We start from the raw sequence: 18567 nt of genomic DNA on the forward strand, positions 1-18567 counted from the left end.
GACATCACCATAGGTAAGTAGGTCACCAAGTGGAGTGGGGCAACATTATGAACTGCCTTGAAGGTAAAGACAAGTAGCTTTTATTTGATACACAGGTGAAGGAGAAGCTGGCAGAGGGACTCAGGGCCTGACGTCAGAACTCCGAGAATAAGATCTTGGCAGAAGCATGGTGAAGACACAAGGGGAGAAAGGGTGCAGGAGTCCAGGCCAGACAAGGGGAGGATTCTGTAGCCAAGACATTCAGGGATCCGGGCTTGGACAACAATTCTGGCTGTGTATACAGGGGGGAAAGGCTGATGCCAGAGGAGACGTGTAAGAAAAATGTCAAGATTTAGCAATGGCCTGATGTGCATCCAGTTTATTTCCATGTCTGTGCAATAGAAACTGGTAGTGCTTTGGGTGGGGCTAGAATCCCTTTCCCTACCCTCTCCCACACACATCCTGTTACTTACCTCAACACCCGCAATGGTTTTAGTGAGTTCCGCTCACATTTGACATTTTGAATGTCTGGACCCTGCAATTCTACTGCTGTCCTTGCCTGCAATTAACAGCCAGCAGGCCCTCTGGAGGCTTTATCTGCCTCTGGCCAGGGACAGAATGCTAAAAGGCCATGTGAACATTAACCTCTCCTGCTGCTCTGCAGTTCGGTGCCCCCATCTCCTCCTCCACTCCTATTGGCTGCTTTTAGGCCAGCCCCCCACTTGTGTCTCCAGACACCATTCCTGGCTTGCTAGAGGTGCCTTTTCCTGCCTCTCTCTGTGTGCTGTCAAACATGGCTACAGCCCAGGACAGGGCGGTTCTTCAAACCATCTTTAACCCCAGTGCTCCTTTTGGGGACATCCCCGCCTCAGATGCGGGAGAGGAGGCAGAGGCAATCCAAGGGGAAGGTGAGGTTTGATTCAGCAGCAGTTGTACCTCTGGGGGCTTAGATTCTTGCTGGTAACTAAATGTCTGTGCAGCGGCTGTGATTTCCCCTTCCCGGTGGTGGACTTTGCCACTGAGGAGGTGTGTGCTGGCACTGGCTAATGATGGGAAGAACTGTCTTCATTGTGAACAATGGCACTGCTGTAATCCGAGAGAAGTCAGTGGAGTTACACCAGGGAAGAACTAGTCGCATGGATGTTGTGGAATGATCCAGTGTTCCCCTGGCAGTGACTGATGGGGGCTTGGAAGCTAGGGCAGAGCTCACTAAGAGCTGGAAGGAAAGCATGCTGATCTCTAGAAAGATATGCCAGTTGGACTAACTGGACCCTGATGGGACTGGGGCCCTCACTAGTTAGCACCTGAAAGCTCTTCTCAGCCCTGGAGGGGAAAATCTCTACAATGCAGAGAAAGTGATGCAAGAGAGCTGCCTGCTTGCTGTCTGTCACTTAGCTGAGCGGGCTCCATGCTTGCCGTGGTATGGCGTCTGCATGGGTAACTCAAGAAAAAAGGCGCAAAACGATTGTCTGCCCTTGCTTTCACGGAGGGAGGGAAGGAACAGGGGCCTGATGATATGTACCCAGAAGCACCCACGACGATGTTTTAGCCCCATCAGGCACTAGGATTTCTACCCAGAAATCAAATGGGCGGTGGAGACTGCGGGACCTGTGGGATAGCCACCCACAGTGCAACGCTCCGGAAGGCAACTCTAGCTTCGGTAGACACTCCGCCGACTACATGCACTTAGAGCATTTGTGTGGGGACACACACAATCAACTGTATAAAAACGCTTTCTCCAAAACCGACTTATATAAATTTGACCTAATTTCGTAGTGTAGACAAGGCCTTAGATGAGAAGAGAACAGCAGGTCCCGGCATCTGTTACTCCTTACCAGATAGTGGTGCCGCTGGGAATTGGGGGAGGGCCCACAGAGAAGGGCCATAATTACAGAAGGTGGAAGTGTGGTAGCAAATACCTGCCTGATCAGCTCAGCCTGCCTTCTACATTCGGCCAGCTACTGAAGCATCTTTTGGCCTGTCAGACTGTCCTGCCATGAGCACCAATGCAGTCGGTTTGAGAGGCATCTCAGGGCCACGTCGCTTTCCCCCAAACTCACAAAATTGTTACAAATAACCAAGGAGTCTGGCCTGGATCAGGGTGCTGACTGGATCCCACTGGACCCACCCCTGGGCCAGGCAGCCCTTTGGAAAGGAATCACACAGGAGACTGGAGAGTTCGTCTTCTAATTCACTGGGGAGCAGCTTGGACACTATGGCATTGGGGCCAGGACCCAGGCACTTTGCAGTGAGGTTCCTGGTCTCTCTTTGGGGCAGCAGGTTTTTGTGAATCTGAATGTGTGGGAATTAAACTGCAAGTTGGATTTAAATGCAGCCTGCTGCCCAGTCTGCATACCTGCCTGAGTAAAGGTGACCAATCGGGATCTGCTGTCACAGCAACCCATGACACGCCTGGGCATTGCTCTCAACCCTTGGTGGATCAGGAAAGCAGAGCCCAAGACTAGTTCCGAGCCCCCATATTAACCCTTGGTCCGGTGGGCTCCTGTCCCATGCCTGGTGATTTTGAGACTCTCCCCTCACTGTGCCCTGGTCTGGCACAGGGGATCACACACCCCCCCAAGCTGGGTGTCTGCCCAGAGCGCTGCATAAATTAAGTTTTTCTTTTATGCATGTCACAGATGGAGCTTTCACCTCAGAGCTCCTGGAGCAAGTCAAAGAGCTGGAGCTACAGGGAGTTTTGGCAGCTGAATCGGGAAATGTGAACATGGCCCTTGAGAGATTCAGCCAGGCCATTTGGCTCCTTCCGGAGCGAGCCTCGTGCTACAACAACCGTGCCCAGGCCCTTCGTCTCCAAGGGGATGTGGCAGGTAAATGAGGAGGGGGGTCATGCCCATCACCCCTGGGTTAGCAGTTGCCATTGGGGAAGGCTGCAAACAGGTGGTCTGGTTCTAGGAGTGACGGGACCAGGCGTGGGGTCTGATGGGCAGCAGTGCAGTCACAGCACAAGGTACGTGAATTGCACACAATAGAGAAGCAGGTTCTAAGCTCAGCACTGGGAGCCAGGAACTCCTAGGTTCAATCCTTACTTGTGACCCAATTTTTCATGTGATGTCCCTGTGACCCAGGACTTTCTTTTGTGGGTCCTGAAATGTCCCTGTTTTTTCAGTCCTATTGTTTGTTCCAATGTGTAGCAACACTGTGTAGAATTTGCTCTGTATTTACCAGGAACACGCTTTCAGGGTGATAAACGGGGTTTGGGGTGGAATAGGAGGAGTGGAGACACTACTGGAGAGGTGCTGGGGCTCACAGTCGACGTTCATGATTCTTGGTCCGTGTTCCGCAATAGATAAATTCAGAACAAGTTACTATGGAAAAACTCTCCCCTCTGAGAACCTGCCCATGTTGTGGATGGGTCAGAAGCTGGTGCACAGCATAGAAAATAGGCACTTTTGTCTATTGAATGAACATTTAATAACCCTAAAACAAGTCCTCACAAAAGGACCCTATTTTTTTATTTTGAAAATGTTGTTACAGCATCTCAGCTGTGAGACACACTCAGAGGATGGCTTTGGTCACTGCCATGTGCCCCGTCTGTACAAGAGGGATAATACTTAGCTCTTCCAACAGAAGGCAATGGAAAGTACCCAGTGCTGTGCATGCTAATCATGGATCTGAACCCCTAGGAGCCTACAGCTGAGTCCCAGCACATTATACTGACCAAGGCCAGGCAGAGTTCACCCTTCTTCCTTTCTGTCTCCAAACAGGTGCGCTGCAGGACCTGGACACAGCCCTGCGCCTCAGCAGGGGCACAGGCCGTGTGGCATGCCAGTGCTTCGTGCAGCGAGGTCTCATCAATGTGCTGCAGGGCCATGAGGATAATGCCAGGCAGGATTTTGAGCAGGGAGCCAGACTGGGTAGCGCCTTCGCTCGGCACCAGCTGGTCCTGATGAACCCCTATTCAGCGCTCTGCAACCAGATGCTGTTGGAGATGATGAGGAAGCTGCAGAACCCAGACATCCAGGGAAGCAACTAGAGCCCATCTGTCCAGGCAAGGGGTCAGCTGAGATTGTTCCAGGGGAGAGGGTTGCCGCTGAATCATTCTGCTGGGCCCGGCAGACAGGATGCCTTCCACGTGCCCCACATAGAATCCTGAACTCTCCACTGAGGCAAGGGCAGCTGAGATCAGGGGTCTCAACCATTTTCTTTCTGAGCCTCCCCCCCCGCCCCCAACATGCTATAAAAACTCCACGGTCCAGCTGTGCCTCAACAACCTTTTCTGCATATAAAAGCCAGGGCCGGTGTTCGCAGGTAGCAAACAGGGCAATTGCCTGGGGCCCTGTACCACAGGGGGCCCTGCAAAGCTAAGTTGCTCAGGCTTCGGCTTCAGCCCCAGGTGGTGGGGCTCGGGACCCTGGGCTGCAGTCCTGTGTGGCAGGGCTTTGGTTTTTTGCCCTGGGCCCCAGAAATTCTAATGCCAGCCATGCTTGGTCGACCCCCTAAAGCCTGCTTGCAACATCCTGAGCAACGGCCGGATGTTTGTGGGGAAGTTTGTCTTTTGCAGAGCCTGAGGCATCTCAATCCTGGCCACCTCCCCTGGCCTGGCACAAGGCATGATCTGCAGTGTCTGTCACAGGCAGGTTCCCAGATGAGGCCCCCAGGCAGGTGAGCCACTTGGCAGGAACTCGCCAGGAGTGGGCCACTGTGTACAAACCAGCACAAGCCACTTCCTCCCCAGAAGCATTTGTCGTTTCTCGTAAAGCTTTCGAACCTCATGAGTGGATCAGCTGAATTGGAATCGCGCCATGTTCTGGACAAGCCTCCCCTGCGGCTGTTTCTCACACTTGCCTGCTCCAGAGAAGAGCTGACCCTGCTTCAGCTTGGGCATTGGTCTTCCCTATCACAAATAAACTCTCTAGTTTGACTGGTGCTGGGTTCCAGTTGTGTGGGTGTAATTAATGTTCTTTTCACTTTTAGATATAAGTAGTAATAAAAGAGTGCTCTGAAAAAACCCAGCCCCTTCCTATGTCCCTAGCAAATGTAGCCATTGGGTTCTTCAGTTCCCCAGGTCCTTGTTCACATGTCACTCAGCTGGGGCCTTACCTTGCCTATGCTCAGTAACGGTAGCCTACTCGACAGCACACTGCACTGGGTCTTTGGAAACAGGATTCAATTTCCTGCTCTGCCCCGGTCTCACTGTGGGATCACGGGCAAGTCACTTAGTCTTTCTGCCTCGGTTCCTTTGTTGGTGGGGCTTGTCTTTTTTAACTGTTGGCGTTTTGAGGCAGGGACGCTCTCAATGTACATGTTCAATACTTAGCACAATGGGCCCTTGATCTTGACTGGAGCCTCTCTATGCTCCTGTGGTGTGTGTTTTGATTGCTTTCCTAGTGCGGGAAGTGGCTTAGGCACACTCTGTACCTTCATTTGCACTCCCTCTTGGTGCTCAGCATGGTGCTGTTGTGTTTAGTTCTCCAGTACTGACACTATGGGACTGTCTAACCTCAAACATTTCTCATCTGAAATCATTGCAAACATCCCTCTTGGCAGTGGGGTTTTTAACCCTCTTTTCATTTTGTTTCCAGAATGTAACTTCTAGTTCTAAGCTGGGGCAGCCTCGGCTCCAGGTGTGTGGGCTGGGCCTGCTCCATCAGCGCAGCACTGTCCTAGGGTTGCTCAAAGGGCATTTTACAGAGGAACTGTATGCGGACCCAGTTAATCCGACCTCAGCGTTCACACGAGCCAGCGGCTCCTGGAGAACGGAGTGGGTTCGGATTGGTGCTCAGGCCGAGCCCTTTGGCCCCACCCTGCCAGCCAATGGGGTTTGCAGCCCCGCCCCCCGCGAGGCCGGGACTGCAGCGGGCGGGCGCAGAGCCAGGGCCGCTCCGCTGCGCTCGCGCCGGGCGGCTGCCGCCGGGGCGGGCCGGGCGGGGGCGGGGCCGGGCCGCGCGCTCTGCAGCGCCCTGCCGGGATGGGCGGGCCGCTGCCCGCGGGCCTGAGCGCTCGCGGGGCCGGCGGGGCTCGGCGGGCGCAGCTGCTGCTGGAGCCGCCGCAGTGATCCCAGGTAACCGGCCTGCGCCCGCCGCGGCCTTGGGGCTCGCTGGCCGGCGGCGCTGGGGGCCGCCGCCCGGGGGGAGCCTCTGGGGGGCGCGGGGCATCGGCCCAGCCCGCGCGCCACCGCGGGCTCCTCGCGCCGTGTGCCCCGCGGGCGCGCGTGCCCGTGCGCGTGCCCCGTGAAGGCACCATGGGGACGGGTGAGCGCGCGCTGTGCGGGGTTCGGTGTGAACCCCCCGTGCGGGGCCTGGCGGGGGATGTGCTGACAGCCCGGGGGCTGCAGTTTGGGTGGTGACCGCTGAGTGGCGAGCTGGCCCCTGGGGGTCTCCGGGGGTGGTGGGGCCGCTGTGGGCAGGCACACTGAACTGGTCACCGGGCTAACCCCCGGCGCAGTGATCGCCCCTGCTTGGCCGCGCAGGCAACGGACCCGAGTTCAGGGGACCCCTCAGAGCCCACGCTAGGAGCATCCCTGCTCCGCCCTCCCCATGGCTCTCAGGTACTGTCTGACTCTCCTAGTGCTGGGCGCCGGTGAAACTGGGGAGATGGGGCTCACCAGGAACCTGGCCGGCTGCGGTGCCATCCTCTCCCATGCGCTGCTGCTGCTCCACATTGGGGCACTGGTGCAGTCAGGTAAGGCCCTTGCCTGGAGGGGAGTCCCCGTGCCCTGTGGGGAGCTGGGCAGGCCTGGGCCCTGTGCATGGATAGTCCATGCAGTTCTCGGACTGGACTTGCCCCCTGCCTCCATGCCAGCTTGTGGGGGGCCCCCTGAAACTGAGTGAACAGGCGCCGAACCTAGCCCTCTGCGTTGGCTGTGAGGCAGGAGGCTCCTGGAGGCCATGCCTACCAAGACTCCCTTACCTGGTCTGCTGCAGTGTCCTGTGCCCTGGCTGGCCCGACTTCCAGCTCCCCAGCTGGTGTCTTAGCCAGCTCAGAGCAGCCCCACTTAGATTCAGAGCCTCCAGGGACTTGTTCCAGCCGCCTAGGGCCTGTTTCTATGTTGGTGAAACGGATCCCTGGTGTGTATGGAGTGGGAGCAGGGCATAGGATGAGCTCCTGGCTCAAGTGTGCTGCTTTGTTGGCTTTTCCCTCCTGATTCCCTGGCAGGGCTGGGGGAACCAGATCCCAAGATCAATGGGCAGTCACTGTTGGTGAGCACCATGCAGGAGGATGAGAGCCGGGACTTCACCTGCCAGGTGGACAGCTGGCAGGCCGTGCCCATGCTTACCTGGTACCTGAATGGCAAGAAGCAAGAGACCAATGGTTCCACAGTGTTGGCCACCTTGGCTGAGGCCTTTGAGCAAAGCTCCAGCACTTTCACAGTCACGGCGCAGCGCGCAGACAGGGAACTGAACTGCTCACTGACAGACCCAGCCTCTGGCAAGACCTCCAACGCCTCGGTGCTTCTCAACGTGCAGTGTAAGGGCTGGCCCCTTGGGCTTTGCCAGGGCTCCTGCTCTGTACAGGCCAGGTCCCTCGTCCGGAGAATTCATTAGGGGAGAGACCAAGGGGCACCCCTCCCCACAACACAACCTTAATCCCATTTTGCATCCCCTCTGCTATTCCAGCCGTGCCCCCTCTCTCCCTCTACAGCTCTGATAATACCCCTTGATTCCAAGCCATGGCCCCTGGCTATTCCAGCCTGGCCCCTGCTCTCCTCCCAAGCTCTCAATCCTGCCCCTCAATCCTGACCCCACTATTCCTGGAATTGGTCCTGCTTCGAGCAGGGGGTTGGACTAGATGACCTTCTGGGGTCCCTTCCAACCCTTATATTCTATGATTCTATTCCAGCCCTTCCACTTTTGCCCCCAGCTTTGCTGCTGCTCAGTCCTGGCTCGCACCCCAAGCAGAGGTGGCTGGTCATACAGAGCTCTGAGGTGGACACAGTACCCTGGGCTCCACCAGATATATTTCTCTGGAGATCTGAGGAAGGGTTGGACCCAGCTCCCCTGAACAGAGAGGCTAACAAGACCTCTCCTGCACTTTCTCCAGCCAAGCCCTAGGCAGTTAGACACAATGGAATGGCAGAGGCTTCCTTCCCACCCATGGTTGTGTGTCTGGACCAAGGAAGCAGCCAGAGCAGGGGCTGGACTGGAAGGGGTTAGTTGTGGAGTGCCCTGGATGCCCTGGCCAGTTGCAGGGAGGCTGTCATCATTATTCTCATTAGCAGCTAATTGGGGCCCTCAGAAGCTCTGTGCTGCCAGCACCTCAGAGTTTGAGCCCCGCATCTCATGGTCAGATGTGCAGAGAACACGGGACACTGACCTGAATCCATCACTAATAACAACGAAGCCTCCTCATTAAAGTGCTGCACAAACATGAAATTATGACTTTTCCCTCCCACCGCTGAGACAGGAGGCCAAATTCAACCCTGGCAGAGGAACCCTGCCCCTCAGCTCACAAGCCCCTGCTCCCAGCACACAGCCATCAGCCCTGACCCCCAGATTCCTGCTCTAACCACTAGACCCCGCTCCTTGTTCCCCAGCTCTAACTACTAGACCCCGCTGCCTCTCCAGTGTTCACTAGGTTCAAGACCAGGGGCCAGCTTTGTTTCATACACATTGGTTTGTGTCCCTTCTTGCCCAGTTAAACCGGAGATCATGACGATGAATGCCAGGTACCAGGAGGCCAAAGACCCAGGTCTCTTCATGGTTCTCTTTGTCCTGGTGCGGGCCAATCCCCCAGCCAGCATCACCTGGATAGACCAGGACGGGCATGTGATGGTGAATACATCCGACTTCCTCATCCTGGACACCAAGAGCTACCCCTGGCTGACCAACCACACCGTGCAGGTGCAGCTCAGCAGTGTGGCCAAGAACTTCTCTTTCACCGCAGCCAACAATGTGGGCATCACCAACTCATCCATCCTGCCACCAGGTAGGTGGGACCCCTCTGGGAGTTGGGCACTGGGACTGGAGAGTGTTGCAGAATCAGGGCCCTTCCCCCACATCTCATCTTGGTCTGGGGTGATCCACAAATCCGGCAATGGTGGGAGAGGCTGCAGCCAGTGCAAGCAGGGCTGTGGGGGCAAGTGCCTGAGTGAGGGGATGTCCATGGGGAATCCAGATGTTCTGAGAGCTTGTGGGGATGGACACTTCTTTCCTGTTACTGCCCTGTAGAGGAGCTGATACCTCCTTTGTCTCCCCAATATACACACCCCTGCCCTGGGGCAGGATCAGAGCTGGCGCCTCCTGGAGGGGAAAGGCCCTGTATCCCATTCCCCCCCAGAAAGCATCTGTTTTGTGAGAACAGTTTTACAGAGGAGCCCAGCTGTGCTTCACGCTCCCTGCTTCACTTTGGGGGAACTGGGTAGTGAATGTAGAGACCCATGTTATCCTTCTGAAGCGCAACATCCCAGAGCTGAAAGCAATTATGAGCCAAATCATAATTCTTCCTTGTGGGCTTTTAGGCACATATATAAAGCAAATGGAAGAAAGGGGAAGTTGTTAATAATGAATATAAATCAGAAGTTAAGAATTGTAGAAAATTAATAAGGGAAGCAAAAGGACATAAGGAGAAATCTGTGGCCAGCAGAGTTAAAGACAATAGGGACTTTTAAAAATATATTAGGAATAAAAGGAATCCTAACAATTGTACCAGTCCACTGCTAGATGGAAATGGTAAAATTATCAGTAATAATGCAGATAAGGCAGAAGTGTTCAATAAATATTTCTGTTCTATATTTTGGGGAAAAACAGATGATACAGTCTCATCACATAGTGATGATAACACTCTTTCCATTTCGCTACTATCGCTGGAGGATGTTAAACAGAAGCTAGACATTTTTAAATCATCAGGTCCAGATAACTTGCATCCAAAAGTTTTTAAAAAGTTGGCTGAGGAGCTCACCGAACCATTTATGTTAATTTCCAATAAGGGTTGGAGCACTGGGGAAGTTCCAGAAGACTAGGAGAAAGCTCATGTACCGATTTTTAAAAAGATTAAATGGGACAATCCAGGTGATTGTAGGCCTGTCAACCTGACATCGATCCCGGGCAGGACAATGGAGTGGCTGATACAGGACTTGATTAATAAAGAATTAAAGAAGGATGTAATTAATGCAAATCAACATGGATATATGGAAAATAGATCCTGTCAAATAACTTGATATCTTTTTTTTATGCGATTACAAATTTGGTTGATAAATGTAATAGTATGATGAAATAGATTTCTGTAAGGCATTTGACTTGGTACTGCATGACATTTTGATTTAAAGAAGTAGAATAATATAAAATTAACATGGCACACAGTAAATGGATTAAAAACTGGTTAAATGTAAATGTATCCATCTAGGAGCAAAGAGTGCAGGCCATACTTACAGGATGAGGGACTCTAGCCTGGGAAGCAGTGACTCTGAAACACTTGGGAGTCGTGGTGGATAATCAGCTGAACATGAGCTACTACTGTGATGCTGTGGCCAAAAATGCTAATGAGATCTTGGCATGGATAAATAGGGGAATCTTGAGTAGGAGTAGAGATCATTTAACCTCTCTATTTGGCACTGGTGCGACTGCTGCTGGAATCCTGTGTCCCGTTCTAGTGTCTACAATTCAAGGGGAGTGTTGATAAATTGGAGAGGGGTCAGAGAAAAGCCATCAGAATGATTAAAGGATTAGAAAATGTGCTTTATAGTGATAGACTCAAGGAACACAATTTATTTAGCTTAACAAAGAGATGGCGACTCGATTACAGTCTATGAATATGTACATGGGGAGCAGAGACGGGTAGAACAAGATCCAAGGGCTGGAAATTGAAGCTAGACAAATTCAGACTGGAAAAAATATGTAAATTTTTAACAATGAGAGTAATTAAGCACTGGAACAATTTAGCAGGGGTCATGGCGGATTCTCCATCACTGCTCTCGGAATTTTGGGGCAAGTTCCCTGGCCTGTGTTATAAGTTCAGACTTGATGATCACAGTGGGCCCTCCTGGCCTTGGAATCTATGAACCTGTGATGGGGGAGCCATAGATGCCAGACAGCCTCTGGTGCTGTAGGGGAATGGCCAATGAGCACAGCCTGTAGGGTGGTGTAGGCCTGTGCGTGCTGCGTCTAGAGGTCTCTAATGGGGGTGGCTGGCTCTGGTGCAGGTCTCCTGGATACCCGTGTGGAGCTGCCCCTACTGGCCATCATTGTTGGAGGAGCCTTGGCACTGGGGACTCTCCTCTGTCTCAACACCCTCATCATCTGTGTCATCTGCAGGAAGGGGAAGAAGGCGTCAGGTGAGAGGCATGTGTCCTTGCACTGCTGGTGCCCTGGACACCAGGACTTTTCTTTGGGCCTGGGAGCGCTCCCTCCCACAACCCCTTGGGTGACGGGCCCCGGTGCCCCTGCTGTGCCCAGCTGTGTGTAAAGGCCAGGATGCCAACTTTGCCCCTAACACGCTCTCTTCTTCGCTAGGGCTCTCTGGACCTTTGCCGCTGCCTCCAAGGTAACCCACCCCTGCCCCTCGCTGCAGGGTGTCTGTTCTGATAGGACTTGGTGGAGGGGTAAAAGTGCCGCCTTATCCGCCCTCCCTCACCGAACAGCCTGAAGCCTGCACCTCCCCTCCCCCCATGCACCAGTGCCTGCCTCTTTAACCCCTTCACTGCTTGGGCATGTGCAGTTTTTGGGGAGGGTCTGGGGCCGCTAGGAGCACATGGGGATGGCTGAGCTCCATGTGGTGGGATACCCTGGGGCTGGGATAAGTTTGACGTTGTTGCAAGGTGCCAGGTTCACAGTACTGGAGATTGGAGTCCTCTATCCCCAGAGCAGGGGCAGCCTGGGCACCCAAGCCCTGCCCTGCCCTGCCCGGAGAGACCCTGTGTAGGGGCAAGAGGAGAGTCCAGAGTGTAGGGCCAGCTGGGGCTGACTGTAATTTGGGCCCTTGGGAGCTAGACTGACTCCTGCCAACTTACTTCAGAGAGGGGCCCCAGCTGCTGCGTGGGGAGAGTGTCCAGTCCCTACCAGGCTGGGCAGGGCTTCCTATCCAGACCTCCCCCCTCGATCAGTGCTGGTTCCATGGGACACAGATGTAGCAGCAGGGGCTGAGGGCCAACCCAGCCCGGAACGAGCCAAATCCGCTGACACCTAGGCATGAGCTGGGGGCCAGGCCTCTGGGCTGGGGGGGGGGCCTGTGCTGCAGTATCTGCTGTGCCACAGGAGGGGCTCTTGCAGCCATTCAGTCTTTGTTCTTGCTGCAGCGATTCCAACAACCTGAAGTTGAACAGCGTGCGACTGCCCCGAGAGAACATGTCCCTCCCGTCCAACCTGCAGCTCAATGACCTCACGCAGGAGGCCAAAGGTGCGTTCCTTACCAGAGCCAGGCAGTTTAGAGGGATGTCCCTTCTGAGCTGGGCCCAGCTGCCCATAGCATATAGGGTGAGATTTCCCATTGACCCAGTGTGAGCCTTTCCCCAGGACTCCTCTCCTGCCTCTGTCTGGGGCAGTGGCTTCTCCTTTGATTGTAGCTCTGAGCACTGGGCTGGGTCCCTGCTGCATTTGGAGGGGGGTTGGGACTGGGCCAGTATCCCAAGGTAGGGGAGTTCCAGCTCTGATGGGGGAAGTATAGATATGTGACACAATGTGTGTGATTCCTCCTCACTCCAAACACGTCCTTCCCCTGACAGCCAGCCATGGAGATGCGGGACTCCAGACCAAGCGGAAGGACGATGCCCTATCGGAGCCAGAGAACAGCCTGGGCCTTGGTAATAGAGGTAGCAAGTCTGGGTGGCCCTGTAGGGGCAGGGAGTGGATCTGGGAGAGGTGGTTCCATCCTGTGATAGACTAGTGCAAATGGCTCACTACTGGGTGCAGTGTTGGCAGCAGCTCTGCACTGGAAGAGTGGGGAGATCACGTATAAAGTGGGAGGGCAGCTGCTGCGTGGGGATGACAGTTTGGGGGCTCAGAAGGGCCATACTGCCGGCTCTAAACCATGGGAACCTCTTGCTTTGGGTCAGTGCTGATATGGCCCTACAGGCAAGTATTAGATAAACAGCAACGTACGCCTACCTCTTTGAGCAGGATCCCTCACTGAACCTAATTGCCCACGCTGTGGTTCAACTTTCTTTAAAACTTTGTAGCAAACATAAGGAGGTCAACAAGCGTGTGGGCAAGGGGGTTATAGTGAACTTAGATTTTCAGAAAGCCTTTGACAAGGTCCCTCACCAAAGACTCTTAAGCAAAGTAAGTTGTCCTGGGATAAGAAAGATCCTCTCATGGATCGGTAACTGGTTAAAAGATAGGAAACAAAGGGTAGGAATAAATGGTCAGTTTTCAGAATGGAGAGAGGTAAATAGTGGTGTCCCCCAGGGGTCTGCTCTGGGACCAGTACTATTCAACATATTCATAAATGAGCTGGAAAAAGGGGTAAACAGTGAGGTGGCAAAATTTGTAGATGATACAAAACTGCTCGAGATAGTTAAGTCCAAAGCACACTGTGAAGAGCTACAAAACATGATCTCACAAAACTGGGTGACTGGGCAACAAAATGGCAATAAAATTCAGTATTGATAAATGCAAAGTAATGTATATTGGAAAACATCCCAACTATATATATAAAATGATGGGGTCTCAATTGGCTGTTACCACTCAACAAAGAGATCTTGGAGTCATTGTGGATAGTTCTCTGAAAACATCCACTCAATGTGCAGCGGCAGTCAAAAAAGTGAACAGAAAGTTGGGAATCATGGATAGATACGATATTTTCTGTCTTATTATTGCCTCTATATAAGTCCATGGTACGCCTACATCTTTAATACTGCGTGCAGATGTCGTCGCCCCATCTCAAAAAAGATATATGGGAATTGGAAAAAAGTTCAGAAAAGGGCAACAAAAATGATTATGGGTATGGAACAGCTTCTATATGAAGAGAGATTAATAAGATTGGGACTTTTCAGCTTGGAAAAGAGACGACTATCATATCCCACCCCCTTAGAGGTCTATCAAATCATGACTGGTGTGGAGAAAGTAAATAAAGTGTTATTTACTCCTTCTCATAATGAGTGGGGCATAATGAGTGGGGTCCTGCAGGGATCGGTTCTGGGTCCGGTTCTGTTCAATATTTTCATCAGTGATTTAGATAATGGCATAGATCGCAAACTTTATAAGTGTGCGGATGATACCAAGCTGGGAGGGGTTGCAAGTGCTTTGGAGGATAGGATTAAAATTAAAAATGATCTGGACAAACCTGAAAAACGGTCTGAAGTAGATAGGATGAAATTCAATAAGGACAAATGCAAAGTACTCCACTTAGGAAGGAACAATCAGTTGCACACATAGAAAATGACTACCTAGGAAGGAGTATGGCGGAAAGGGATCTCGGGATCTTAGTGGATCACAAGCTAAATATGAGTCAACAGTGTAACACTGTTGCAAAAAAAAGTGAACATCATTCTGGGATGTATTAGCAGGAGTGTTGTAAGTAAGACAGGAGAAGTAATTCTTCCGCTCTACTCCATGCTGATTAGATCTCAGCTGGGGTATTGTGGCCAGTTCTGGGCACCACATTTGAGGAAAGATGTGGACAAATTGGAGAAAATCCAGAGAAGAGCAACAAAAATGATTAACGGTCTTGAAAACATGACCTATGAGGGAAGATTGAAAAAATTGGGTTTGTTTAGTTTGGAAAAGAGGAGACTGAGAGGGGACATAACAGTTTTCAGGTACATAAAAGGTTGTTACAAGGAGGAGGGAGAAGAATTATTCTTCTTAACCTCTGAGGATAGGACAAGAAGCAATGGTCTTAAATTGCAGCCAGGGATGTTTAGGTTGGACATTCCTAACTTCCTAACTGTCAGAGTGGTTAAGCACTGGAATAAATTGCCTAGGAAGGTTGTGGAATCTCCATCATTGGAGATTTTTAAGAGCAGGTTAGACGAACACCTGTCAGGAATGGTCTAGATAATACTTAGTCCTGCCTTGAGTGCAGGAGACTGGACTAGATGACCTCTCGAGTTCCCTTCTAGTTCTGTGATTCTATTACGCAAGAACTAGGGGTCACCAAATGAAATTAATAGCAGGTTTAAAACAAACAAAAGGAAGTATTTCTTCACACAAAGCAGTCAACCTGTGGAACTCTGCCAGAGGATGTTGTGAAGGCCAAGACTACCAGGGTTCAAAAAAGAACTAGATAAGTTCACTGAGGATAGGTGGCTATTAGCCAGGTTGGGCAGGGATGGTGTCTCTAGCCTCTGGTTGTCAGAAGCTGGGAATGGGTCACTTGATGATTCCCTGTTCTGTTCATTCCCTCTGGGGCACCTGGCATTGACCACTGTCTGCAGACAGGATACTGGGCTAGAAGGACCCCTGTTCTGCCTTCTCCACCTAGGATGCCCTGCCCCTTCCTGCTCTCCCACCTGCCAGTGATCAGCAGGTGCTGGGGGGGGAGGGGGGAGCTGATCTGGGGCTGCAGGTGTGTGCTGAGCACCCACTATTTTTTTTCTGGGGGTCTCCAGCCTCAGAACATGCGCAGTGTTGGTGCTGTGTGGCTGTTCTGATGCTCTTAATATTAACTTTACATGTTTAGACCTTAGCAGAGGTTGTCATTATTTCAAACCTATTTAACTTTAAATGGGCTGAAAGTGGAGGGACTGACAGGCAACTGGCATGGATATGCTTTGAAATGGCCTGAGTGTTGGGGCTTTAGCAAGCCTGGGAACAGTGTAGCACCTGCCCCCATCAGCTTAATACAGCTGCATTCCCTGACCCACAACCTGGGCTGACTGTGCAGTAGGGCCCTTGTAATGGGATTTCTTTTGTCCTCCAGGTTTCGTCCAGTTCCCGATGGTTGGGCACATTTACAAAGTGTCCAGCATGAGCAGTGATGAGATATGGCTGTGACTGCTGCGGGGTCCAGGGTATCCCTCAGTCTCCTGGGATGAGTCCACTGATCCATCAGCACTGCAGACCCATCCAGGAGCTGCCATTCTCCCCAGAGGCTCCCCCAGGATCCCAGACAACAGAGCCAGCTCAGAACAAGTTCTCTGTGTAACCACCACCAGAGCTCCAGGTGAGAAAAGTGCAACGTCACTAACTTCTTGTGACTGCAGGTCTTCCACACCATCCTGCCCCAAGGATCTCTGGGTTCTTCAGCTCTCGCACTTGAATAGGTTAGCTAGTCTCACCTAAAACATCATGGAGTCTGATTTTTAAGAACTCTCCCGTGTGCGGGGAGACAGGTGGAGCACCAAGAATAGGAATGGCCTGTGCTCCTGCCCAGCAGCAAGAGGAATTCATGCATGCAACAGCCATGGTCATTTCATTTCCACTCAGCCCTGGGAGCACCCAGCTATGTCCATCTCTGAATGGATCAGGGCTACGTTCTGGAGCTCCTGTGAGGAGTCTGAAACTGGTGGGAGTGGAAGAGGGGGAGGTAATATCAGCATCTTAGGGAAGTAAATGAGTAGAGGGGGATGGGCAGTAAACCTGCCTCACTCAAACTCCAATCTCAGTCAGTCAGACATTCCCTCTCAGGCCTGGCCAAGTATCTCAGTCCAGTGACTTCTAAAGTGGCTCCTGATGTTGGTGTCCAGTCTGACTCCTGGGGCTGGTGCCTGCTGCTCGGAGGGGAGAGAGAGTAGGAAACCCAGAAGATCGGGATCTAGGGGTTCCAAGACTACTTTAGAAAACGTGGCCTGTCCCCTGTGTATGTTGAGTATCATACAGTGGGAGATGGAACAGACTTACCTCCCCATGGGGCTGGGAGGGGAGAAGCACTCCAGGAACGGTATAGTGCTAAAACCTGAAATAGCAAGCAGTGAGGCTGTTATTTGTCAGCTGCTCTAGTTCTGTGTACTCACTCTGCTAGGGAAAAGTAAACCTCACCAGTTTGGGACGAAACAGCAAAAAGAGTGTGAGTACCCCCGGTGCTTCTCAGCCTCCAGTTAACTCCAGCCCTGTATTGGGAGAGCAGTGATGGTCTGCTTCTGGGTATCCTATAATCAGCCTCTTTGTGAGAAAGAACATGGGGTAGTTTCTGCTTGGAGCCCACAGCTGTCTCCTGGAGAAGAACTAGAGTAATAAAAAGGGAAGTTCTTAATCTTTGAAAAGAACATTTATGAGAGAGGTGTCCCTGCTCTGCCCTCATTTACACTTATGCAATTCCCCTGTGGACACTGGACAGGTATGGGTGTGCCTGAGGGTAGTTATCACTCTAATTCTTCACCCCTCTGAAGCTAGACACTGCAGCACAGAGGACACTTCTATGTGAAAAACCACTGTGGAACCCTAACCCTCCATTGCAATAACTGGTGTGTAATTCCTACAGTCCAGAGTTGCTGCAGCACCTGGTCACTAGGATGGCGCTGAGGTTTTTAGCCTTTGCTTTGTTAGTGTCTTGCTATGGCGACCGTCTCTCTCAGTGAACGTGCATCTGGAAAGGGCAACTCTTTCCTGGGAGAATCCTATTTGTGACCCTTCTCTCATGCCAAGAAGTCGGCTTGGCCTGGGTGCCAGTGAATAAGTACAAATAGAGGTGCTGGTGGAAATAAATACACATGGCCATACAGGCTGACCAGCCTCTGAGTAAAACATTAAGCTATGCATCAAATTATCTAGCAGCTGTTAGCTCAGTTACTTGTTTTAAAATGCTGCATTGTTAGCTAAGGCATGTTTTTATGTAACTTAGGCACTTTAAGAATAAAATGCTATAATCAAAGTGTAATACAGAGCTGCTTCTGAATTGACTGATGCTCTGCCTCTGGCAGGAGTTGATGGGATGGAGGAACCTACCTTGGCTTAGCTGCTTTAATGGCTGACTCCCCTGAGGGAGCCTTAAGTGGTCTTCGCCCCAAGGATCTCTTTCAGAGCACTGACCCAACAGTGTCTGGAAAATTCTTCCAACAGCAATAAACCAAATAATTGTCTGTAGCAGTGACTGGTTGTTTCTGGTGATCCGTCCTCTTCTCCCAAAATGCAGGACATGGCTCAGAGGTAGTGCCCTCATCTCTACCCAGAGGCTGATAAAGGGGACATTTCATGTGTTAACTGATGCTACCTACAGGAAACAAGGGGGAAACAGACTCCACTCTGCCTTAATATGAAGGTAGTACCACCCTCTGCCTCCTGTCCATCCCCTTAATTTTCTCCCTTGAGTGGCTACTACTGGGCTCCTGCTACAGAGCAGAGGTCCATCCACAACACCACGTTCCCCCCTTCAATTGCTTCCAGTGACAGCTCTTCCCCCTTGCAGCACAGGTTTACACAAGCACATGAAGCGTGGTGAACAGATCACTATTAGAAATGCCTGAGCCCACCTCCAGGTGAATGACATGTTTGTGGCCCTTAGTGCTGTTCATCTCTCCATTTAGTGGCTGAATCTTATACTCATCTCATAATGGAGACTGCTGCAGAGAAGCAATTCAAAGCCCATTCCTGCAGTGAAGTCCTGGTTCCCCAGCAATGCAGGCTGGGTCTCTGGGCTAAATTCTTTTAAATATTTGTGGGGGGGAGAGAGAGTTAAGTTCCCAATCATTAGAACCAACTCTGAAGCTCAGCAGGCTGCAGAGCCACAAGGTTCAGAGTCTAGGGAATGGCTACAAAAGGAGTCCAAACATCTGCATGGGCAGAGGGAGGGTTATGTCCTTAAGGAGATGCTCTGCCC

The 18567-nt window shown here is 51.9% G+C and overlaps 2 protein-coding genes across 6 annotated transcripts; both read left to right on the forward strand.

Moving 5' to 3' along the window:
- Positions 1–402: 402 nt before the first annotated feature.
- Positions 403–4866, forward strand: TTC36 (tetratricopeptide repeat domain 36). The gene is made up of 3 exons (XM_048827315.2): positions 403–887; positions 2619–2807; positions 3705–4866. Exons 1-3 carry the CDS (start codon positions 773–775, stop codon positions 3971–3973), a joined length of 573 nt encoding a protein of 190 aa, XP_048683272.1. The 5' UTR covers positions 403–772; the 3' UTR covers positions 3974–4866.
- An 873-nt stretch (positions 4867–5739) lies between these two features.
- On the forward strand, positions 5740–17834 carry TMEM25 (transmembrane protein 25). 5 transcript variants are annotated; one of them, XR_012665774.1, is made up of 10 exons: positions 5740–6001; positions 6508–6621; positions 7096–7407; positions 8575–8865; positions 11078–11209; positions 11388–11418; positions 12170–12270; positions 12596–12682; positions 15733–15975; positions 17672–17834. XR_012665774.1 is itself a non-coding variant. In XM_048827311.2 (9 exons), the coding sequence occupies exons 1-9, from the start codon at positions 5755–5757 to the stop codon at positions 15804–15806; spliced, it is 1389 nt and encodes a 462-aa protein (XP_048683268.2). In that variant the 5' UTR covers positions 5740–5754; the 3' UTR covers positions 15807–17628. The 5 variants fall into 5 exon arrangements, 3 of the variants coding, with proteins under 3 accessions (XP_048683268.2, XP_074978344.1, XP_074978345.1); XM_048827311.2 differs by lacking the exon at positions 17672–17834 and having other exon boundaries at positions 15733–17628; XM_075122243.1 differs by lacking the exon at positions 17672–17834 and having other exon boundaries at positions 12596–12673; positions 15733–17628.
- The last annotated feature ends 733 nt before the right edge of the window (positions 17835–18567 follow it).

This window comes from Caretta caretta, chromosome 22, assembly GCF_965140235.1.
Source record: "Caretta caretta isolate rCarCar2 chromosome 22, rCarCar1.hap1, whole genome shotgun sequence".
NCBI classification, from domain to species: domain Eukaryota; kingdom Metazoa; phylum Chordata; order Testudines; family Cheloniidae; genus Caretta; species Caretta caretta.